This window comes from Myotis daubentonii, chromosome 16 (assembly GCF_963259705.1).
Source record: "Myotis daubentonii chromosome 16, mMyoDau2.1, whole genome shotgun sequence".
NCBI lineage: Eukaryota > Metazoa > Chordata > Mammalia > Chiroptera > Vespertilionidae > Myotis > Myotis daubentonii.
This window is the reverse complement of record NC_081855.1, coordinates 3,534,827-3,558,593: the sequence shown is the minus strand read 5'-3', so window position 1 is coordinate 3,558,593 and position 23,767 is coordinate 3,534,827. Positions and strand designations below refer to the sequence as shown.

At 66.3% G+C, this 23,767-nt stretch overlaps 1 protein-coding gene across 3 annotated transcripts; it reads left to right on the top strand.

The window, feature by feature from the left end:
* The first annotated feature begins 1,902 nt into the window (after positions 1 to 1,902).
* On the top strand, positions 1,903 to 23,337 carry SREBF1 (sterol regulatory element binding transcription factor 1). Of its 3 annotated transcripts, none has more exons than XM_059668355.1 (19): positions 1,903 to 2,125; positions 15,614 to 16,060; positions 16,376 to 16,548; positions 16,622 to 16,759; positions 16,839 to 17,060; positions 17,667 to 17,781; positions 18,005 to 18,222; positions 18,444 to 18,645; positions 18,773 to 18,951; positions 19,181 to 19,442; positions 19,520 to 19,686; positions 19,830 to 19,998; positions 20,428 to 20,536; positions 20,838 to 20,947; positions 21,069 to 21,201; positions 21,340 to 21,505; positions 21,886 to 22,086; positions 22,184 to 22,295; positions 22,646 to 23,337. In XM_059668355.1, the coding sequence occupies exons 1-19, from the start codon at positions 2,041 to 2,043 to the stop codon at positions 22,867 to 22,869; spliced, it is 3,432 nt and encodes a 1,143-aa protein (XP_059524338.1). In that variant the 5' UTR covers positions 1,903 to 2,040; the 3' UTR covers positions 22,870 to 23,337. The 3 variants fall into 3 exon arrangements, with proteins under 3 accessions (XP_059524338.1, XP_059524339.1, XP_059524340.1); XM_059668357.1 differs by lacking the exon at positions 1,903 to 2,125 and adding an exon at positions 14,230 to 14,377; XM_059668356.1 differs by lacking the exon at positions 16,839 to 17,060.
* The last annotated feature ends 430 nt before the right edge of the window (positions 23,338 to 23,767 follow it).

The following is a 23,767-nucleotide window of genomic DNA, read 5'->3' as shown; positions in this document are numbered from 1 at the left end:
GCAACAGGGCTGCGGACTCCGGGCAGGCCGCGTCACCTCCCTGCCTCAGTCTCCACATCTGTGAACTGGGCCTCACAGCCCGCCCCTGCTAGAGGGTCAGTGTGGGCGAGCACTGTGGTCTCAGGCAGCCAGGGGCCAGCTGCCACCCTGCCTTCTAGGCACACAGGACAGAGGGGCCCCCCCATGGCTTGTGCCCGGCACCGGCACCTGTGTGAGTTCAGCTTCCCAGCCAAGAGGGGCCTGGGAGCTGGTTTGGAGGCTCAGGCTCTGGGGACAGAGGCGGGGGGTGGGGGGGGCACCTCAAGGAGAAGCAGGTTCCCCTAGAAGAACAGCAGTTGGCAGCCTGGCTTCCCCGCACCTGGTCACCTCAGGCTGTAAGTGTTGTATCTTTGGTGGAAAATATTTAGCACTTTCCCTGCCCGCCCTCCACATGTGTAAAGAAGCTTCCGTTTCAACTGGTGTTTCTGATCTGGGCTTCGGGTCTCCTGTTGACGAACTCCGAGGGAGGGTGCACGTCTCCTGAGCCACGCTCTACATACGGTAAACTCGCTCAGAGGAGGCAAGTCTGTCGTGATAGCCAGTCCGTCGCCCCTGCCTGTCTCTGCGGAGGGTGGCAGGGAGGGCTATTCGCACTGAAGCAGAGACTCAGGAAGGCGAAGGAAGCGAGCCAGGTCACCCAGCCAGTAAGTGGAAAACCAGTCTGGCTTCCGGGCTCTGAATAAAGTGGCCGTTAGGCTCCCCCAGCAGCCCTCCTCCCCCACCAGCCCTCCCTGGGAAGCGCTGCTAGAATGTTCAGGGAAGTCACCAGGGGGCAAAAGCCTCTTCTCGGAGGCCAGGCCCTGGCAGGCTCCTGGGCAGGGCCACTTCGGGAGGGGAGTGTGGTTTGGATCCCCCGTGGCTCCTGGCCACCCATTCTGGGTAATTTCCCACAGCAGCCACTTCCAGGAGGGGAACAAAGGGAGCTGGGCGTCCAGTATGCCACTAATTTTACTCCTTGGGAAGATGTGGCCAGACGGGCTAAATCTAGAATCTGAGCAAGACAGCATTCGGGATGGATGACTCACTGAGGCCAGGGCAACGAGGGACTGGGGTCCAGGCTTCTCCCTGGCTGCCCTCCACCAAGGGTGCTTTCTCTGCTTGCATCCCCCCGGGGACAGGGAGCTCCCTGTCTTTCCATGCTCAGGTAGCTGAATGTTCCGGTTTATTGCAATCCACTTCACTGAAACCCCTCCCGCCTGTCCCAAATCACGGGCCAGGGTGCGACTCCGGCCCCTCCCCGGCCCCAGCCTGTCCACCCAGGGCAACCTGCTCGCGTCTCACGCACCGTCTGCCTCTTCTCTGACCCCATCCTGGCTGCTCCCAGGGGCAAGCACAAGGCTGGCGCCAGAGAGCCCTGGGCCCAGCCCTGCCGTGTCCCTGTGGAGCGTGTGGTCCTTAGGACCCTCTGGTCTTCCTGTCCTGGTACCGAGGTCAGGCCACCTGAAGGGGCTGGACTGAGCCAGCTGGCCCCAGGCCCCTCTGCCTCCCCCGCAGCCCATGAGGGAGGAGAGCAGATTAAGTCCTCCCAGGCCCCCTGGGGACCGGAGGAGACTGGGGAGCCGGTGGACCTGCCTGCCCCCAGCCCCCGCGTCATCGCCAAGGGCATCACTGAGGAAACTGAGGTACGGAGTGGTGACGCGGGGAGCTCTGTCGGACGGTCTGTCTGGTCCTAAAGACCCACATCTAGGAGGGAGGTTCTGGGCGTCCCGGCTGCCACTCAGCCTTTGCTCAACGCGGAGGGAACCGCTGCCCGCTGGGGGCTCCGCGGGCCGCAGGGGCGCGCGCTGGGCGGGGGCCTGGCAGACGGACGCGGAGCCGGTCGCCGAGCCTCCAGGTGGGGCGGGGCCGCCAGGGGCGGGGCCTGCGCGCCAGCCCGCCCGCCGCCCGGGAGCCGCCGGGACCCGGAGTCCGAGGAGCTGCGCGGGGCCGGGCGCCGGGCCCGGGGGACGCAGCGCTCGTGCGACAGCCGTGCCCGCCGGGCCGACCCGCGGCGACCGCGCCATGGACGAGCCGCCCTTCGCGGCCCTGGAGCGGGCGCTGGCCGAGCCCTGCGAGCTGGACGCGGCGCTGCTGACGGACATCGAAGGTGCGTCGGGGCGCGGAGCCGGCTTTCCCGGGCGGGGCGCCCCGCGTGTCCGGATGGCGCGCCTCGGGTCCTCGGGGTGCGCGGCCGAGACACGTGCGCCCTGGGCGTCCCGGGCCCCAGGCCGCGCGACCCAGGAGTCCTCAGCCCCGCGCTGGGGACCCGGCCTCGCGAGGCCCCGCCCGGTCCCCGTGACGTCGTGCGGGGTTACTGGCGGTCAGTCCCCGGGGCGAGAGTGCGCCCTGCGCGCCGTCCCCGCCCTGCGCCCTGTGCCCTCCGCGCGGGCCGGCTCCGTGGTGGAGGCGCGCAGCCCTGTGGGTTCCAGGCCCGTCTCCGACCGGGGCTCACACAGCTGGGCGCCGCCCTTGGGGCGCAGGAACGGACACTGAGGGCTCGTTGCCGTGGGGTGGAGCAGGGTGGGCCACTTGGTAGGGCGCCGGCCACAGACCTTTTGGAGCGGACGGTGGGGCTGAGGCTCCGGGCCCAGCTGAGGAGGATGTTTCCCACTCCGCGCCCCGCGGCGCAGGCCTGGCCAGGAGCTGGGGCCCCGCGGGGAGGGTGGGGAGGGGCCCGGGGGCCTGGCCAGGAGCTGGGGCCCCGCGGGGAGGGTGGGGAGGGTGGGGAGGGACCCGGGGGCCGGGCCTGCGGGCCGGGAGGGCGGTGCGCGAGCTGGGTATTTGCATCCTTTAAAGCATCAGCGCTGCTTGTAGGAGAAGGGGGTTGGGGACCCGGGAGCAGCAGGTGCCTAGGAGGTTGTTGCCTCACTTCGCAACCGGGCAAACGGAAGCTCCAGCAAATTGCCCTCCATGGTTGTGCGCAGGTTCAGCAGCTCTGGCCGAGTTGCACTTGGCTGATGGGGAAACTGAGGCCAACAGCTCAGGACTCTCACTCCCCACAACCTGGATGGACGTGTCCCAGCGCCTGCTGCGCCCGGATTCGCAGCACAGTCGCATCCGCTGCTGCCTCGCTGCCCCTCAGGCCAGGCGGCGGGCCCAGAGGGGAGCCCTGACCGCTGTCCGGGGAGATGAAGCCGGATTGGACTCAGTCATGGCCCGCAAGTGGGGCTCAGTGGGTGGAGCCTGGGCGGCGCTTTGACCAAGTGGCGCAGACCTGGGCTTTGGGGTCAAGACTTGAATCTGGACACAAGCCCTCTCACACCCGGATCCCCAGTTTCCCCCTCTGGATTCCAGTGCTCCCTTCAAATCAGGGCAGGTGTGTCTGGTTACAGGTCTGGCACGGACCTTTCTTGTTGACTCCTTTATAGAAACATTCTCCCCTGGACCCAAAGGCCAGGATTGGGCAGCCATGAGGGTGGGGGCAACTGGAGATCAGGCGAGGCCCCTGCTCTAATCTGAGGGAAAAAGAACAACTGGCCTGTTGCCGGGGTGGACTCAGCTCCAGCACCGGTCTGGCTCAGGGGACACGGGACCCACTTCCAGTTGCTGGCCCTGCCGTGGAGAAACTCGTGGCCGTTTTCAGAACGTGGGGCCCCCCAGCTTCTGGTGTGGGAGGGGTGGGGGTGGGGGGGTGGGACGGGTGGAAAAAGAAGAGGCAGCCTCAGAGAGGCCTGGAGCCTTCCAGGCTGCAGACCTACCTCACCGCCCCCTCCGCCTACGAGCCACCACGCTGCCCTGGTGCCACTGCCCAGAGCCACCACCGCTGGCCACGCCAGCAGGACTCCCCCCGTTGGACATAAGGGTTGCCACTGCAGCAGAGCATTTCTTGTTTGCTAGTCAGCCTTTTCTGCTTTCCCCCAGTTTACACAGCTAAGTTCTTGGCATCGTAGAAAAGTTAGAAAGCACAGGTGAGCAAAAGGAAGAAAACACAACCTTCCTTAACCCTGCTGCCACAGAGAAGCTCTGTTAGTCACGTGCGCCTATACAAGCCTTTTCGTACACTCGTGGTCCGCCTTTTGTTGGGGTATAACTTACCTATTGTGAGATTTACCCATTTTTAGTGTACAATTCAGTGAGTTTCAGTAAATTCGCCGAGTGGGTGAGCACCCCCAGTTGGTTGAAGAACATTTCATCTCCCCGAAAGGTCACGCTGCCTACGGACAGCTGCCGGCCGCCGGCCCCGGCAGCCACTCACCCGGACTTTTAGAAATCGGAAGAGGGCCTGTGTCACCTGCTTTGTTTCATGCCAACAGGCCGACAGCAGTCGGGGTCCCCGGCTGATTCCTCTGTCCCCACGGAGGGACATCGAGCTTGTTCCGTTCTCATGAGCCACGCTGCAGCGGGCGCTCCCGGCCACACTGACCTGGAGGTTTCCTCACTTCGTTCCATAGGCAGGCGGGGGCTCCGGGGGAGGAGCTGCTGGTCTGAGGCGGCTGCTTACCCTGAGCTCAGAGCTGGGCAGGTTTGATAAGGTCTAGAGCAGTGGTTCTCAACCTTCTGGCCCTTTAAATACAGCTCCTCATGTTGTGACCCAACCATAAAATTATTTTCATTGCTACTTCATAACTGTCATGTTGCTACTGTTACGAATCGTCATGTAAATATCTGATCTGCAGGATGGTCTTAGGCGACCCCTGCAACCCACAGGTTGAGAACCGCTAGTCTAGAGAGAGGTGACTTGAGGGTGTGAAGGGCAGGGTCTCCAGTTCCCCTGCCAGGAACAAGGTTGAGAAGTGGGTCAGGCAGTGCCAGGACGCAGGCCTCGGGTGCCAGGACGTGGGGGGACCAGGCTGAGAACGCAGGGGAAGTGTTGGCAGGTGGTTGGAGCAGGACTTGGGTTACTTGTCATAAGCTTCCTCTGGTGGCTGGGGGGAGGGGCAGAACACAGTAGGGAGTTAGCTGAGCACCTACTGTGTGCCAGGCACTATGCTGACGGTCGAGTCCTCCCGACAACCCCAGTGGACAGGCTTCGGGTCTTCCTGTGGATGAGTGCCCTGAGGCACAGCCAGAATGTGGCAGAGCCGGGGTGCAGGCCCAGGCTGGCTCCTAAGAGTGGGTTAGGGGTGGGAGAGTGGGCAATAGAGCAGGAAACCAAGAGGCTGCTCCGTGCGGGGTTGTGCTGGGGCCTGGGTCAGGGAGGTGTCAGAGGCCGCCAGGCCACCTCCCTCTCCCAGCCCAGAGTGGCCTTGGAGTCATGAGACGGGTCTGGCACCAGCCACGGGCCTCGAGCCCCGCCCTGCCGGCCAAGCCCTCTGTCATGTGACTGGTCTTGGCCCAGCTGCAGAGGCCTGTGTGCTGTGGGTCAGCTCTGCCCTGGCGACAGTCCCATGAGCTCCTTCTCCCCGGCCTCTGCTCGTGCTCTGTGCTTTGGGGTGCCCAGCGGCCGTGGGCAGAGGGACTTGAGTGCCGCTACACGTGTTTGGACCAGTTGATTGATCAGATGGTCACACGCTGCGGCCGAGTAAATGGAGATGAGTGCTAGTCAGGCCTCAGTCACCAGGGCGGCCCTGGCTGAGGGTCCCCTGAGGCTCTGGTTTGCCCAAAGCCTGTGGTGGCTCACGTCTGCTCCGCGTGCCTCTGTGTGTCACACCCCGGCCGGACAAGCTAGTCTGCCTTTCTGGCCCATTCCCTCCACCCCTCCCGGCAGTGCCCTCTGGAGCTCTCTCAGTCCTGGGGTCCCTCCCAAGGTGCCTAACGAACACAGGGAGCCTTGCCACCCAGGCCCAGCCCATGTGCGGCTGACTGTTCTGGATTCAGGCCAGCCCTGGTGCTGAGGACAGTGGGGGCCACACTGCCATCTGGCACCTCACCCACCATAGCTTGTGCCCACTTCTCTCCCTGGTGCTTCTAAACACAGCCCCTTCCAGAAAACACTTGAGACTGCCTCCTGCCCAGCCCCCAGCTCCAGGCACCTCATTCCCCAGTTCCCAAACCACCCATGGCTCCCAGTGCCCCTGAGACAAAATTCCTGTGCCAGCATGGCCTGCAAGGCGTGAGCATGCCCTCCGGTGCCCTGTCATCCAGCGCTGCCCCGGCCTCCCGCTCCCCCTGCTGTGGTGGGCGCCCTCCGCAGGCAGCGCCTTGCTGTCTCTCCTGGGGAGAGTGCCTGCCTCTCTGAGCTGCAGGGCGCCCCTGGGAGGCAGGAGGTAGAGGCTGTAAGATGTTCTGCCCCTGAGCCCTGATGCCTCTGGGCGGACAGGGCTGGGGCACAGCGAGAGGCGTGCTGGGAGTGGGGCCAGCAGACAGGCTGGCAGGTGGCTGGGAGTTCCTCCTGCTCAGGGTCACCTCACTGGACAGAAACATCCTGTGTGACCTGGTCAGCCCCAGGCAGGGGTCACTGTCGGGCAGAAGCCTGGGACCTGGACTTTCCCCACCAACAGCTGCAGCCCAGCTGGGAGTGGCTGCGGGCCAGAGGAAGTGTCTCTGGCCTTGCCTTCCGTCAGGCATAGGTCCTGTGGACGCGCACGCTGACCCGGGGAACTGACCGGGGGCTGCTGGGAAGGGGGTCTTTGAGTTTGGTTCCAGATATGTGAGCCCCACCCTGGGTTTGGGGTTTGGTTGGATGTGGACAGGACTGGGAGAGTTTGTGGCTTGGAGAGGCCCACTCTGGCCAGGAACCCTGCTGAACACCCCCTCAGCTGACACCCAGCTTTCTCCAGTGAGCCTGCCCCTCCAGTCACACCTCAAGCCTGCCCTTCAGGGCTCCGAGGTCCCCATGTTCCTGCTGCTTGAAGGTTGGGGGTCCAGAGGTCTTTCAGTTCAGTCCGTTGTGTGGCCACGGCGAAGTAGCCTAACAGGCCTGACCTTCAGATTCTCCGTGGGGCACTGGGAGTCATGATAAACCAGCTTCTTGGAGTTGTGGCCAGTATACAGCACACAGTAGGCCCTCAGCCAGTTATCATTTAGAGGACTTAACCAGGACCTGGCACTCAATACATTTAGTTAAACAAATGATAGCAGTGATTTTCCAAGGAGCCTGAGTTGAAAGTTTCTAGGATGTTTTGGGCTATGGTTCCAAGCTCTGAGCATCCACCACTTGGGGATTCTGGGTTTCTGAGTGGCTGGTCAAGGCCAGTGGGGGCCTCCCGGCTCCTCCCCACACCTTACCCTGAGGAGCAAGCCCCCTGTCCTTAAAGGGAAAGAGACTGAGCTGGGAGGAACCTTAGAAATGCCCTGTTGTCACTTCCTCACTCTGTACAGATGAGGAGCAGGGGCCTCAGACGCTTGCCTCACCGCAGTGCCCCTGCCCCCCAGCCTGGGTGTCCAGCCAGCAGAGGGGGTGGAGGAGCTAGGGACCCAGTGGGACTGCTGGTCCCCGAAGGGCAGCCCAGTGCCATTTTGGAAATGCAAATGAGAGCACCTGTGGGGGTCGGGGGGGGGGGACTACACACAGCTCTGGGGACTGAACAAAACCCCGAAAGTAGTCGCCCTGGCTGGTTTTGCCCTGCGGACTGAAGGGTCCTGGGTTGATCCCAGTTGGCCAGTTGCAGGCTCCGTCCCCAGTGGGAGGCGGGCAGGAGGCAGCCGACCAGTGATTCTCTCTCATCATTGATGTTTCTATCTCTCTCTCCCTCTCCCTTCCTATGAAATCAATAAAAACATATTTTTTAAAAAAGCAAAAACAACCAAAGGAAATGCAAACAATGACCCCATATGCTTGGGACACTGAGAGGAAGTAGGACATGTCTCCTGGAGGCTGCAGAGAGCAACCTCAGACCACACCCCCTCACGTCTAAAACACTGCGGGAAGCAGCCCGAGGAGAGGAGCAGATGGCGGACCTAAAAGACAGCACTGGCTTAGGCGGGAGCACTGGCTCAGGCGGGAGCACTGGCTCAGACGGGAGCACTGGCTCAGGCGGGAGCAGCACTGGCTCAGACGGGAGCACTGGCTCAGGAGGGAGCACTGGCTCAGACGGGAGCACTGGCTCAGGAGGGAGCACTGGCTCAGACGGGAGCACTGGCTCAGGAGGGAGCACTGGCTCAGACGGGAGCAGCAGTGGCTCAGGCGGGAGCAGCACTGGCTCAGACGGGAGCAGCACTGGCTCAGGCGGGAGCACTGGCTCAGGCGGGAGCAGCACTGGCTCAGGCGGGAGCACTAGCTCAGGAGGGAGCACTGGCTCAGACGGGAGCAGCACTGGCTCAGGCGGGAGCAGCACTGGCTCAGGCGGGAGCAGCAGTGGCTCAGGCGGGAGCACTGGCTCAGGCGGGAGCAGCAGTGGCTCAGGCGGGAGCAGCAGTGGCTCAGGCGGGAGCACTGGCTCAGGCGGGAGCAGCACTGGCTCAGGCGGGAGCAGCACTGGCTCAGACGGGAGCACTGGCTCAGGAGGGAGCACTGGCTCAGACGGGAGCAGCACTGGCTCAGGCGGGAGCAGCACTGGCTCAGGCGGGAGCACTGGCTCAGGCGGGAGCAGCACTGGCTCAGGCGGGAGCAGCACTGGCTCAGGCGGGAGCAGCAGTGGCTCAGGCGGGAGCAGCAGTGGCTCAGGCGGGAGCACTGGCTCAGGCGGGAGCAGCACTGGCTCAGGCGGGAGCAGTGGCTCAGGAGGGAGCACTGGCTCAGACGGGAGCACTGGCTCAGGAGGGAGCACTGGCTCAGACGGGAGCACTGGCTCAGGAGGGAGCACTGGCTCAGGCGGGAGCAGCAGTGGCTCAGGCGGGAGCACTGGCTCAGGCGGGAGCACTGGCTCAGACGGGAGCAGCACTAGCTCAGGCGGGAGCAGCACTGGCTCAGACGGGAGCAGCACTGGCTCAGGCGGGAGCACTGGCTCAGGCGGGAGCAGCACTGGCTCAGGCGGGAGCAGCACTGGCTCAGACGGGAGCACTGGCTCAGGAGGGAGCACTGACTCAGACGGGAGCAGCACTGGCTCAGGCGGGAGCAGCACTGGCTCAGACGGGAGCAGCAGTGGCTCAGGCGGGAGCACTGGCTCAGGCGGGAGCAGCACTGGCTCAGACGGGAGCAGCAGTGGCTCAGGCGGGAGCACTGGCTCAGGCGGGAGCAGCAGTGGCTCAGGCGGGAGCACTGGCTCAGGCGGGAGCAGCACTGGCTCAGGCGGGAGCAGTGGCTCAGGCGGGAGCACTGGCTCAGGCGGGAGCAGTGGCTCAGGCGGGAGCAGCACTGGCTCAGGCGGGAGCACTGGCTCAGGCGGGAGCAGCAGTGGCTCAGGCGGGAGCAGCACTGGCTCAGGCGGGAGCACTGGCTCAGGCGGGAGCAGCAGTGGCTCAGGCGGGAGCAGTGGCTCAGGCGGGAGCAGCAGTGGCTCAGGCGGGAGCAGTGGCTCAGGCGGGAGCAGCACTGGCTCAGGCGGGAGCAGCAGTGGCTCAGGCGGGAGCACTGGCTCAGGCGGGAGCACTGGCTCAGGCGGGAGCAGCAGTGGCTCAGGCGGGAGCACTGGCTCAGGCGGGAGCAGCACTGGCTCAGGCGGGAGCAGTGGCTCAGGCGGGAGTAGCAGTGGCTCAGGCGGGAGCACTGGCTCAGGCGGGAGCAGCACTGGCTCAGGCGGGAGCAGTGGCTCAGGCGGGAGTAGCAGTGGCTCAGACGGGAGCACTGGCTCAGGCGGGAGCACTGGCTCAGACGGGAGCAGCAGTGGCTCAGGCGGGAGCACTGGCTCAGGCGGGAGCAGCAGTGGCTCAGGCGGGAGCACTGGCTCAGGCGGGAGCAGCAGTGGCTCAGGCGGGAGCAGCAGTGGCTCAGGCGGGAGCACTGGCTCAGGCGGGAGCAGCACTGGCTCAGGCGGGAGCACTGGCTCAGACGGGAGCAGCAGTGGCTCAGGCGGGAGCACTGGCTCAGGCGGGAGCAGCAGTGGCTCAGGAGGGAGCACTGGCTCAGGCGGGAGCACTGGCTCAGGCGGGAGCACTGGCTCAGACGGGAGCAGCAGTGGCTCAGGCGGGAGCACTGGCTCAGGCGGGAGCAGCACTGGCTCAGGCGGGAGCAGCACTGGCTCAGGCGGGAGCACTGGCTCAGGCGGGAGCAGCAGTGGCTCAGACGGGAGCACTGGCTCAGGCGGGAGCACTGGCTCAGGCGGGAGCAGCACTGGCTCAGGCGGGAGCACTGGCTCAGACGGGAGCAGCAGTGGCTCAGGCGGGAGCACTGGCTCAGGCGGGAGCAGTGGCTCAGACCGGAGCAGCACTGGCTCAGGCGGGAGCAGCTCTGGCGACCGGACCAGTGGCTCAGCAGTAGAGGACCACCCTCCGAAATGCCACTGCCTCAGGACCACGGGTTGGTTCTCAGCTGCCGTCATCAGCAGGTGCCCGAGCCACACTAGGACCCTGTGTGGGAATCGGTGCCGGGCGGCATCTTGTGTCACGTCCAGCACACAGGTCAGGCCCCGGGTCCCTTGAGCTGTGCTGGGAGCGGGTGTGTGGAGTGGCACCGATGAAGGAAGGGTCTCAGAAGTTTGGGAGCAGGAATAGGAGGTTGCCAGGTGGACAAAGGATAGTGACGAGGGCATCCCTGGCAGAGGGAATAGTCTGGCAAATGCATGGTGGCACTAAATAGCACGGTGGGTTCAGAAAACGAGGGTGAGGCTCAGCTGGCGCTGGGCAGTGGGACCCGGTGCGGAGAGCAGCCACGGGCGCGGGCAGCCCATGCCGTCTGGCTTGCTCCTCGGCTCAGCCGGTGCTGAGAGCTGTGGGGGTACAGCTGGCCCAGGCCAGGGCCTTCCTCTCGGAGGGCGTCTCCCGGGGGCTGGGCAGGGAGGCCGCGCGCCCAGCCTTAGAGGGCTGCGTGCTGCTTTCCGGCTGAGACAGTGCCGGCAGTCAGGCAGGAGTCGGGCTCCGGGCAGCGGGGCTGGCGGGTGGGTTCTAGGGCTGGGCGCCTGGGTCTGTGCCCAGATTCTCCACGTGGCAGCCGTGGGACCTGGCACGCGGCTGCCCTCTGCGTCTTAGTTTCATCATCCACAGGGCCCACTGCATCCAGGAAAAGCCAGCGCCCGCTCGCACCCCTGGGCAGCCCGTGCCCTGAGGACTGAGCCGCTGACCTGAGTCCTCGGGGTGGTGAGGCAGTGCTGGTGGGAGCCCAGGGCAGCCCCGCTCCCTGGAGTATCGGGGAGCGCCCACCCGGCCCTGCACCCTCCGTCCAGGAGGCAGAGGTGACCGCTGGGGCCCGAGCTGCCTCAGGTCTCCGCATGGGAGGCTGCTATGCTGTTGCGCATGCGTCACGCTGTGCCACCTCGCGATCTGGGCTGCACAGGACAGTGCCCTGGAGGACTGGCGACCTTGCAGGTGACGGGCAGCTGGGGTTGGAATCCCAGCTCCTCACTGCCTCCCTGACCTTCACCCTCACACCCGCTACAGCCACACTGGCCTCCTGTCGGCACACCACTTGCACCCACCCAGGGCATTTGCACTTGCTGTTCCATCTGCCCAGGATACCCTCCCTCCCTGTGACCCACCCCCTCGCTTTACTCGGGGTCACTTCCTCAGAGAGGCCTGCCCTGCCTGGCATCCCCCGTGGCCCTTCACACTCCACCCTGCCTCAGTTTCTTCCTGTGCTCAGCACCCCTGCACCCGCCTTCCTCCGTGGACCTGCAAACTGTCCATCTCCCCCGACAAGGGAAGGCCTTCGGGCGGCGTCCCTGTATCTTCAGTGCCTGGCACAGGCCTGACACACAGCAGACACAGGGAAGGACAGTAGTTGTTACCAGATACAGATCTGGGCTTCCTGAACCAGGCCACGTCACAGAGGTGGTGAGCCTCCTGTCCTGGGAGGCAGGTAAGCAGAGTTTGGGATTCGAGGCCCCATGCAGGTTGGATGGGCTGTAGGCTTCTGTGATGGTCATAGCTGGGCTCCTGCAAGTTTATGGTCTGGGGCCTCCCAGGGTTTCCATTGTGGCCTCACAGAATAGACAGGCCAGAGAATAAAAGGCTGACCCACATCTGCCTTCAGAGGGAGGCTTGAAGGCAGAGCCAGGGAGGGAGGGGTTTCAGGTTTCCTGTTGGGTCCTGATAGAATCAGGGCAGAAGAGGAGGAAGGAGAGGAAAAAGGAGGGATTCAGGCTGGAGGAGGAGGCAGGGAAGGTGAGAAATGGGGGGGGGGGGGGCGGACACTGAGGCCAAGTCTGCACCTCCTTCTCTTCCCCTAAGTTCTGAGGGTGCTCGCAGGAGCCTCTGTGCCTTTGAGCCTGCCTTCCTGCAGGAGGCCCAGTGCTCCGAGGGCTCAAGGTTGCTGCACAGTTTGGGAGCCGGCAGCCTCCTGGGCGCACTGTCCTGGCTCCCAGAGGCGGGAGAGGAGAGGCCTTAAACTGCACACCCTGCTGCCTCTCCTGCCTCGCCCTGAACTCCCCAAATGGATATGGGTTTCCAACTTGACCATTCCGTGCCCGGCTCACCGTCTGCCAGGGCCAGACCCTCCCTGCTGCAGAGGGACCAGCCTTTGTGGGTGGCGGTGCTTCCCACACTTGCTCTCAGACCAGGGGAGGGGCGGGGCGACCTGCCCAGAGTCACACAGCAGGTGAGGGACAGTCTCCCCGTGGCTGTATCTGGGGGGGAGAGGGGGGGCTGTGGGGCTGGCTCTCAAATTGGCACCAGCTCCGCAGAGATTGGCCAGCAGGTCTAGCTCCAGGGAGGAGTGAGATGGGGCAGGGCGGGCATGGGTTCAGGGCTGGCTGGCCTCCTGCGGCCTCGCGGCCCCCAGGCCCCCGTCTCCCCAAGTCCTCGCTGAGCCTGAGTCCTCTGCCCAGGCCAGCCCTCCCCTGGGAGGGCCACTGAGAGCCATCCCCCGGAGCCGAGCACAAAGGTGTGAGAAACGGAAAACAAAACTAGGCAAGAAACTGGTGAAGAGGATGGGGCAGGAGAGTGAGGGCTGGACACACGGACCCAGTAGGGACAGAATGGCCCCGGGAGGGGGCGCCCTGCCCAGCTGTCTGGGTGTGTGCTTTTGAGTGAGGGAGAGCGGAGCACCGGCAGGGGAGGGGGAGGGGAGGGGAGGGGAGGGGGAACCCTGCACGGCCATGCGAGGGCTGGTGTGTGTGAGGTGGCGAGGTGAGGTAGAGTTTCCTCATGGAGGCTCCTGGAGAGGCTCTGACCCAGCACCACCTGCCCCGTCGCCATGCTGCCTGCCCAGGGTGGCCCCCTCCAAATTGGCAGGAGCCCGGGAGCAGGAGGGCTGGGCCGGGGCTGCAGCCGTAGGCTGACCAGGCCTTGCGGTGGCTGCACTGCTGGCCAGGCTCTGTTCACCCGTTCAACTCTGACCTCGCACAGAGAGAGATGGGCCTAGGTACCCCCTCAAGGACCCCCAGAGCCTGTCACCCTGGGGCTGACACCCTGCCCTCCTCACCTCACCTGTCATAGGGACCCTCCAGTGCATGAATCAGGACTTCCCTGGACTGCTCGGGGGCTAGGAGACTTTGGGGGACACAGAAGACTGCACTGACCACACACACACACTCACCCCTCCCAGACCCAGCAGGTCCCTCTGTGCAGGGGCATTTGTGTGGGGTCAGGAGCCACAGTGTTCTCTGGGGGTGCATCTGGGGTCGGGGTGTCCTCACTCGGAGCCCCTGGAAGGGGAGGTCCCACTTGGGCCTCACTTACGCGCGCCCGTATCTCCGTTCCTTCTTTCCTGCCAAGGACGTGGTTGTCCCAGTCTCTAGAGCAGCGGTTCTCAACCTGTGGGTCCCGACCCCTTTGGGGGCCGAACGACCCTTTCACGGGGGTCGCCTAAGACCATCGGAAAACACATATATAATTACATATTGTTTTGTGATGAATCACTATGCTTTATGTTCAATTTGTAACAATGAAAAGACATCCTGCATATCAGATATTTACATGACGATTCATAACAGTAGCAACATGACAGTGATGAAGTAGCAACGAAAAAAATTTTATGGTTGGGGGTCACCACCACATGAGGAACTGTATGAAAGGGTCGCGGCATCAGGAAGGTTGAGAACCGCTGGTCTAGAGGGTGAACCGGGCTTGGAGGGGTGGAGGCCTGTGGGGGTGTCAGCGAGCCGCGGTTTCCAGCCCAGAACTCGGGGTGTTGGGTGACGCCTGCCCGCGTCCGCCCGGCCTATCAGAGTCAGGGAGGCCGCCGGGGCCGGGGCCGGGGCCGGGGCTGGGCCCGCCTCGGTGACCGCCAGTAACCCCGGCGCCCAGCGGGTGAAGGGCGGGTGCCCGCGGGTAACCCCGGCCCGCTGCGTCGCGGGGTGAAACCTGAAGCGGAGCCTCGGTCGGGATGGGCGGGGCCGGGGCGGGACCCGGAGGCGGAGGCGCGGCCGCTGATTGGCCGCGCCGGCTCACCCCATGCCCGGCGGCGGCGGGCGGGCGGCGGGCGGCCGCGCAGCGGGCAGGTGACAGGTGCACGGAGACCCGCGGCCTGGGCGCCCGGCGGCGCGGAGCATGGACTGCACGTTCGAAGGTATTTCCGAGGACCCTCGTGACCGGCCGGCGGCTGTCAGACACGATCGGAAACGCCGCGCCGGCTGCGGGGCGGGCGCCCTCCAGCCCCAGGGGGACCCCCGGCCGCCCGCGCTCCCAGCCCGGCCTTTGGGGCGAGGGCGCCGCCCGCCGAGGATGGTCTTTCTGTCGCGGCGGGAGCGCCGGGTGCCTCGCTCCAACCCCATTCTGGGTCCCGTCCGCTTTCCTCTGGGGCCTCAGTTTCCCCGTCTGTCAACGAGGCGCAGTGAGGTCGGCGAGGGAGGGGGGAGCCTGCAAGGGACAGTGTGTGATGACCCTCACAGCCTCGGGGCCCACAACGTGTGTCTATTTGGGGGGCTGAGCGGCACCCCATCTCGCTCTGTTGGAGGCCTGGGCACCTGCCGGAGGAAGGAGCCAGGCAGCCTGAGGGCAGCTGTGCCGGCTGCCGGCTTCCAGGCCTGGGGTCCCCTCCCCTCCCCTCCCCTCCGGATGTGGCCAAGGGATGAGGCCACAGGCCAGGAGGGAGGCCCAGGCCCGGGCCCACCTTACCCCAGTGTGGACGGGCCCGAGAGCTCAGGCTGAGGGTCTCAGGGGCTTTGGGGGCCGCAGGGTTGTGCTCATGGGTCCTGCAGGGAACTTGGACCCAGTGGGTAGCTGCCCATAGTGGGTGAGAGGGCCCCGGGCAGACCCCGCCTGCCTGCTGCTTCCCAGCTGGAGGAGGCGCCTGCGGCCAGGCTGGGCCGTCGGGGAGAGGGTGTCCTGTCTGTGCAGGAGGAGGCGTCAGATCGGACACTGTTGCTGTTATGGAGGGAAACCAAGCCCAGAACAGGGTCCCAGCGTGCTCGGTGCGGCAGAGTTTGGGCTTTGCCCGGAACATGCGGACACTCGCTGGCACGCATGTGGCCGGCAGCTGCCTCTGCTCCGAGCTGTCTGTCGGGTGGAGGAGGGGTGGTGAGGGCCGCGCTGCAGTCTGCAGCCTCGTGCCCAGGTCCCCGTTCTGTCTCAGCCGAGGTGTGGGCTGAGTTAAGGGGCCTCGGGGCCCTGGGCATGCGTTGCCCATGGTGCAGCGACTTTCTGATAAGGGGAGGCACCACTATGGCTCCTGTCGTGGGTGCCTGGGAGCACGGCCCATGGTGCACTGCCTTCACGTGGCAGCCGTGTGGATGGGGCGTGCACATGTGTGACGTTCTTCCCGCGCCAGCCCCGTGCCTGTCCTCATGTCTCTTCTCCTCCCCAGACATGCTCCAGCTCCTCAGCAACCAAGATGCCGACTTTCCAGGCCTGTTCGACCCGCCCTACGCTGGGGGCGGAGCAGCGGGCGCAGACCCCGCGCGTCCTGGAGCCCGCACCCCGAACGGCTCCTCTCCACCGTGTGCCACTATGAGCTCCCCACTGGAAGGCTTTCTGGGGGGGACCAAGGCCATCCCCCCACTGTTGTCCCCTCCCCAGCCTGCGTCCGCATTGAAGATGTACCCACCTGGGCCTGCCTTCTCCCCCGGGCCTGGGATCAAGGAGGAGCCAGTGCCACTGACCATCCTGCAGCCCCCCACCCCACAACCCCTGCCAGGGGCCCTCCCACCCCAGAGCTTTCCGGCCTCAGCCCCGCTGCAGCTCAACTCCAGCCTCAGCCCCATGCCGGGCTATCCCAGTCCTGCCACAGCCGCCGCTGGAGGCTTTTCCACAGGTGAGGGCGTGGGGCGGGAGGGGAGCGGGGGGGGGGGGGGGATCGCTGCGGTGTGGGTGTCGGTAGAGGAATGCTCAGGGGGAGACATGGGTGGTCTCAGCACTGGGTTCTGTTGGGTTAATAAGCTTTGCCTCTCACTCTGCTGGGCGTCACTTCAACGCCGCCTTCCAGACTCACCTCCACTCAGAGCCCAGCAGGGGCGCCGGGAGGAAACAGGCCGGAGCAATGACTCGCCCAGGTCACACCGTGACCGCCCGAGGCAGGGCTGAGCGTGGGTGAGAGCAGCTGGTTCCAGCCCAGCCTTTATTTCTGCAGGGACCCCTCCAGGGAGCACCCCACAGCCTCGGCCTGGCTCGCCAGGCGGCCCGCCAGTCTCCGTGCACGCCCAGGTTCAGAGCGCAGCCCCCCAGCCACTGTTGACAGCCACAGCCCCCACCACAGTGGCCCCGGGAACAGCCACTGTGACCTCACAGATCCAGCAGGTCCCGGTAAGGGGTTTGGCCGGGCGGGGTGGCAGCTTCTGGCCCAGGCACAGTTGTAGCGGAGGCCTCCCTGTCGCAGGTCCTGCTGCAGCCCCACTTCATCAAGGCCGACTCGCTGCTCCTGACGGCCGTGAAGGCAGACCTGGGAGCCCCTGCGAAGGCGGCGGGTGTTGGCTCCCTGGCCGCTGGCACGGCTGTGCAGACCGGGCCCTTGCAGGTGGGTGGCATGGGCAGGGCAGAAGGGTCGTGGGTCTGCACACGCAGGCCCGCCTGGTAACCCCTGCCTGGCTCCGCAGACCCTGGTGAGTGGCGGGGCCATCCTGGCGACAGTGCCGCTGGTCGTGGACGCTGACAAGCTGCCCATCAGTCGGCTGGTGGCCAGTGGGAAGGCCCTGGGTGCGGCCCAGAGCCGCGGCGAGAAACGAACAGCCCACAATGCGATTGAGAAGCGCTACCGCTCCTCCATCAATGACAAGATCATCGAGCTCAAGGACCTGGTGGTGGGCGCTGAGGCCAAGGTGCCAGCACAGGCAGCGGGTGCTCGGGAGGGAGGCTGCTGGGGGAGGAGGAGGCCTGGGCCTGACGTGGGGGGGCGGGGCACATCAGTCTGCTGGTCTGGCCACTTTATTTATTCAGCTAAACGTTGGGGGGCTCCCTGTGCCCTGGGGCTATTCTAAGCACCAGGGATAAAGAGAACAGACACAAACCCTCCTGTCTCGGAGCTGACGTCCTAGTTGGGGTGACAATACATGAGAGATGAGTGACGGGTGGACGGCCTCAATGGCTCACGTTACGCAGGGAGAGGACTGGGAGGCGCCAACGAGAATCAGGTCAGGAAAAGCCTCACCAAGTGTCAGGTGTAAGGCAGGGACTTGGGGGTGAGGAAGTGAGCCATGAAGGTGGCAATAATGCTGCTACCAGCGGTTAGTGAGGCACTGTTGCGGCATTTTACCTACTAACCCTCATGCCCCTCCTGTGAGGTTGGGTGCACCAGGGGAGGAGCATTCCATGTAGCAGGAACAGCCAGTGCAAAGGCCCTGGGGCAGCTGTCCCACCAGCAGCCCCACCCCCTGCTCAGGTGCCCACCTGCCAGGCCTGACTGGCCACTGTGCTGTCTCCTGCAGCTGAATAAATCTGCTGTCCTGCGCAAGGCCATTGACTACATCCGCTTTCTACAGCAGAGCAACCAGAAACTCAAGCAGGAAAACTTGAGTCTGCGCGCTGCTGCGCATAAAAGCAGTGAGTCCTGGCCTCCCAGGGCCCCTCGCTCTGGCCCTGCCCCACCCCGTCTCGCCTTAAGCTCTGACCCTACAAGGACCCTAGGCCCTTAGCTTCTCTTTTCCCCTAAATTAGCCCTCAGAAGCTAGGCCAGCCCCCAGTTCCCTCCCCCAGGGCCCTAAGTTGATGTGGGTGGGGCGGGGTCTCTACCTTAACCCCCACCCCACTCCTCTCCTGCCTGTAGAACCTCTGAGGGACCTGGTGTCAGCCTGTGGTGGTGGAGGAGACGCCGATGTGCCCATGGAGGGCATAAAGCCTGAGGTGGACACGCTGAGCCCACCGCCGTCGGACGCAGGCTCGCCCTCCCGGAGCAGCCCGCTGTCCCTCGGCAGCAAGGGCGGCGGCGGCGGCGGCAGCGGCAGCGACTCGGAGCCCGACAGCCCCGTCTTCGAGGACAGCCAGGTGGGGCCTGCGGGGTGGCCCCTGCCTGGCTCCCAGCGATACCCTCTGACCCCAGGACTGGGTCAGAAGAAGCCCAGCACGTCCCACCTCCCATTGTATAGAGAGAAAGCCTGAGGCCCGGGCACGTGGGGTCCCCTAGTGAGGGTGGGAAGAGCGCTGTCCCTCCTGCCCCAGCCACGCTCCCCAGACCCTCTGCGGTCCTCACCCTGCCCGCCCCCCAGGCGAAGCCGGAGCCGCCGCCGCCCGCCCACAGCCGGGGCCTGCTGGACCGCTCCCGCCTGGCCCTGTGTGCGCTCCTCTTCCTCTGTCTCTCCTGCAACCCTTTGGCCTCCCTGCTGGGCAGCTGGGCTCTCCCTGGCCCCTTGGATGCCACCAGCACCCACCAGGGCTCTGGGCGCAGTGTGCTGGGCACTGAGGACAGAGGTAGGACAGGCTGGCATGGGTGTCTTCGCTGGCGGGGGCGGGGGGAGACCCTGGGGATGCAGACTCCAGGTGTGGGCGTGGGCTCTGCATGCCTTGGAGCTCTGCCCCAGCCTCCGTCTGCCCGCAGAGGGCCCTGGCTGGGCACCGCGGCTGCTGCCCCCACTGGTCTGGCTGACTAACGGGCTGCTGGCGCTGGGCTCCTTGGCGCTTCTCTTTGTCTATGGAGAGCCAGTCACGCGGCCCCACTCGGGCCCCGCCGTGAGCTTCTGGAGGCACCGCAAGCAGGCGGACCTGGACCTGGCCAGGGTAAGGGCAGCCCGGAACGGGGTGGGCACTGGCATCACCCGCTCCTCCCTGCCCTCCGGGCGGGCCGGGAACCCAGCCTGTCCTCTCCGCTCTTGGCGGCTGCTCAGTCTCCCCCTGCCCCGCGGGCCCAGCTCAGCGCTGCGGGGACCCCAGCTGGGGGGACCTTCAGAGTTGGAGGGATGTGCTCAGGGCGCTCTGACCTGGCTTCCCCGGGAAACCTTATTCCCAGGGGGACTGCGCCCAGGCCTCCCAGCAGCTGCAGCTGGCCCTCCGGGCGCTGGGCCGGCCCCTGCCCGCCTGCCCCCTGGACCTGGCCTGCAGCCTGCTCTGGAACCTCCTCCGCCACCTGCTGCAGCGGCTCTGGCTGGGCCGTTGGCTGGCGGGCCGGGCTGGGGGCCTGCAGCGGGACTGCGCTCTGCAGGCGGACGCCCGCGCCAGTGCCCGGGACGCGGCCCTGGCCTACCACCGGCTGCACCAGCTGCTCGCCACGGGTACGCGGGCACAGAGCCGGGCGGGGGCTCCCGCTGCCTTTGTGCCGCCCCCGCCTCACGCCCCGTCCGCCTCCCAGGGAAGTATGCCGGCGGGCGCCTCACTGCTGCCAACCTGGCGCTGAGCGCGCTGAACCTGGCGGAATGTGCGGGGGACGCCGTGTCTGCGGCCACGCTGGCCGAGATCTACGCGGCCGCTGCACTGACTGTGAAGACCCACCTCCCGCGGGCCCTGCACTTTCTGACAGTGAGTGGGTGGGGCTGGGTGCGGGGGTGGGGGGGGGTGGGGGTGGGGGTGGGGCTGGCAGCCCTGACCGGCTCCTGGGGGCTGCACAGGATGAGGCCCGCGGGCACTGCCAGGGCAGTGACAGCCCACCTCCTTCCCCACAGCGCCTCTTCCTGAGCAGTGCCCGCCAGGCCTGCCTGGCGCAGAGTGGCGCAGTGCCCATTGCCCTGCAGTGGCTCTGCCACCCTGTGGGCCACCGTTTCTTCGTGGATGGGGACTGGGCCGTGGGCAGCCCCCCGAGGGAGAGCCTGTACAGCTCGGCCGGGAACCCAGGTGCCCTCCCCGGCCCCCCCCCCCCCCCCGCCCCTGCCCTCCTCAGCCTTTGTTCTCCACTCCCATTTCCTAGCCTCACTCCTGCCGCGTCCCTGCATCTCGGGTGTCCCTGGCTGCCCCGCCCGCTCCTGGCTGTCTGTTGTTGCTTTGGGGCTGGTCTCTCAGGCCTCTTCAGAAGGAAACGAGTGGGGTGTGGGGCAGGTGGCGAATGTGGGCGGTGACCTGTGCCACCGCCGCTGCGGTCAAGCGGGAGGGCGGAGCAGGTGAGGGAGCTCAGGGAGCCGGCTCCACCAGCCCAGGTAGGTTACGCTGTCACAGGCCAGGGCAGGGTATTTATCCACCCACTTACCGTCCCAGAGCCGAGCCCGTGTGCCCAGGAGGGGGATGTGGAGACGAGGCAGTTCCCCACTCACCCGCTCCTCCCCACAGTGGACCCGTTGGCCCAGGTGACCCAGCTGTTCCGAGAGCACCTCTTGGAGCGAGCACTGAACTGTGTGGCCCAGCCCAGCCCCAGCCCTGCATCAGCCGGTGGGGACAGGTGAGTGTCCCGTCCTCACGCCCCCAGGAGGCAGGGGCCCTCCGCTGTGCGGTCTGGGAATGGCTGTGGCGGGGGCTTGTGGAGGTGGCCAGAGCAGGTGGCTGTCCGCTCACCATGGTGGCCTCAGGTGGGTCTCAGCTCCTCACCGGAAACGGGCGTGTTTCCCACCAGCCGGGCAGGAGGTGATAGTGCCACTCAGAGCCAGGACAGCAGGCTGTGCTGTGGGGGAGGGGTGAAGGGCCAGTGCCCTCCGGACGCCCGGGGCCCGGCCGCCTGCCCTGACACCAGTCTCCCACCACAGGGAGTTCTCGGATGCCCTGGGGTACCTCCAGCTGCTGCACAGCTGCTCTGATGCGGCCGGGGCCCCGGCGTGCAGCTTCTCCGCGGGCTCCAGCATGGCCGCCACCACCGGTGAGCCCTGGCCCTGCCCCTGCCCCGTGCCTGCCACCCCGCCCCTGCTCCACGGCAGGGCGGCCTCCGGTGCAGGGTGGCCGTTTCAGGGACGCTCCCCTCTGCACCCCTGCTCCCTCAGGCACAGACCCGGTGGCCAAGTGGTGGGCCTCGCTGACGGCTGTGGTGACGCACTGGCGGCGGCGGGACGAGGAGGCTGCGGCGCGGCTGTACCCGCTGGTGGAGCGCCTGCCCCGCGCCCTGCAGGAGTCCGAGTGAGTGCGGGCCAGCCCCTGCCCTGTTCTGTGCGGTGGGGATCGCCACTGTCTTTGCCATGAAGCTGGAACCAGGGTGGGGGGCTCTGAGGGCCTGCGCCTGCTCTGACCCCCCCTCCTCCGCCCTGGCCCCCACAGGAGACCCTTGCCCAGGGCAGCTCTGCTCTCCTTCAAGGCTGCCCGGGCCCTGCTGGGGCGCAGGAAGACCGAGGCCAGCCCGGCCAGCCTGGCCCTCTGTGAGAAGGCCAGTGGGTACCTGCAGGACAGCCTGGCCACCACCACAGCCGGCAGCTCCATTGACAAGGTGAGGGGCGGGGCCCGGGCCCTGCAGGTCTGCGGGTGGCGGCCTTGCCACTCCTTGCAGAAGACGGGGTCGCCCAAAGGAGCAGGACTGGGGGCCCAGCGGGCTTTGCTGTCTGGCCAAGGCTTGAGTCCAGGGGACAGTGGTTACCCGTGTTTAGCCTCGGTTCCCGCCCGCGGAGGAGGGCTGGGTGCGCAGTTGGCAGGCGGTGGGCGTGGGGCCTGGAGAGCGGGCGGCCCCGAGGTGCATTGCTGTTGCATTGCATGTGTGAGGTGGGTGCAGTGCCTCGGCAGTGCAGCCCGGAGCCGGCCCCTGGCACCGCAGGCCCCCCTCCCCCCCCAGGGCTGGAGCCCCCGTGACCCTGCCCTGCCCGCCACCCCCAGGCCATGCAGTTGCTCCTGTGTGACCTGCTCCTTGGGGCGCGCACCAGCCTGTGGCTGAGGCAGCAGCCGTTGGCACCAGCCCAGGCCTCGCAGGGCCAGGGCAGCGGAGCCCAGGCCTCAGCCCTCGAGCTGCGTGGCTTCCAGCGGGACCTGAGCGGCCTGAGGCGCCTGGCACAGAGCTTCCAGCCCGCCATGCGGAGGGTGAGTGCCCGGGCGCCCCTCACATGCGGCACAGGAAGCAGCTGGTGGGAGAGGGGGCCTGGCCTGAACCCCGACTTACCCGGCCCCTCCTGCCCAGGTGTTCCTGCATGAGGCCACGGCCCGGCTGATGGCGGGGGCCAGCCCCACGCGGACGCAGCAGCTCCTGGACCGCAGTCTGAGGAAGAGGGCAGGTGCCTGCGGCAAAGGCGGTGAGAGGGGCAGCCTTTGGGGGAAGGGGGGGCCTTTAGGGGGCGGGGCCTTTAGGGGGCGGGGGCCTTTAGGGAGGTGGGGGCCTTTGGGGCGGGGCCTTTTGGGGGGCGGGGCCTTTGGGGGCGTGGGTGGGGGCGCAGGGCCAGCCTCATCCTCTCGCCCAGGCGTGGAGCAGCCTGGACAGGGTGTGTCTGAGAAATGCAATGAGCGACTCTGGGATGCGCGACTGTGTCCATGTGCCTCCCAGTGTGTTCTGCGCGCGGCCCAGAGGGTCTGAGGCTCCCAGAGGCCTGGGACGGGGGGCGGGCAGGGCGACGCCCCGATCGGCTCTGCGGTGTGTCCTGTGCAGGCGCCGCGGAGGTGGAGCTGCGCCCCCGGCGGGAGCACGCCGAGGCCCTGCTGCTGGCCTCCTGCTGCCTGCCGCCCTGCCTGCTGGCGGTGCCCGGGCAGCGCGTGGGCATGCTGGCCGAGGCGGAGCGCATGCTCGAGAAGCTCGGGGACCGCCGGCTGCTGCACGACTGCCAGCAGATGCTCATGCGCCTGGGCGGCGGGACCACCGTCACCTCCAGCTAGACCCGCCCACGCCCCGTGAGAAGGGCCTGGTTGCCCTCGGGCTGTGTCGGGGCTGGAGCCTCGCAGGCCAACGGCAGCGCCAGAGGCCCCAGTGCCGACATGCACCCAGGGGCCGCACTGCATCGGCAGGAGATGGGGACGAAGGGGAGATCCCGGGGGGCTTTTGCCTCTTGACCCGGGAGGCCTGAGGGAGCGGGACCCCGACACCCCCTGCCCACTCGCCAACCCGAGGCACCGAGGCCAGGATGGTGCTGGCCTCTGGTGGCCGGTCGGGGAATTGCAGGAGCCGGTCGGGTCTGTCGCCGCTGCTCCGCAGGCACCGGGTGGAGGGCAGCGGGTGGTGTCCCTTAGCCGCGGGGCCGGTGGCTTTCCTGGCCTCTGAGGCTCAAGCGTCACTTTGCCATTGGTAAACTTTATTTTCATAGGTTGAGAAGTTTTGTACAGAGTAAAAAATGAAGTTATTTATAATCTGGGTTTTGTTTCTTTGGGGAGGGTGTGTGCTTCCGCGGTGCCGACCAGAGGGGGCGGGGGTCTTCCCCCGACATAGGCCTGGACCCCACTGACCTCTGGGCCCCGCGTGTGGGCCTCTACCCCGCCCACTCCCAGGTGGCATGGACGACAGCTCGGTGTCCTTGAGGATCTGCTGACAATCTACAAGCCTGTCCCCCTGAATGTCTGGGGAGCACCCACCTTTCCCCCGTCATCCAGGCACCTGCGGGGCCTGCACCCTCTGCCCTGGGCTGCGGGCAGTGTTAATTCGGTGGCAGGGCCTTGCGTTCTGGTCCTGAGAAACAGCGGGAAGCCCGACTCCGCTGGCGCCCTGAGCTTCCCCCCTCTGCCCCATGCCCACCTGCTCCTCCAGCCCGGCCCGGCCCGGCCCATCTGCTCCGAACCCACG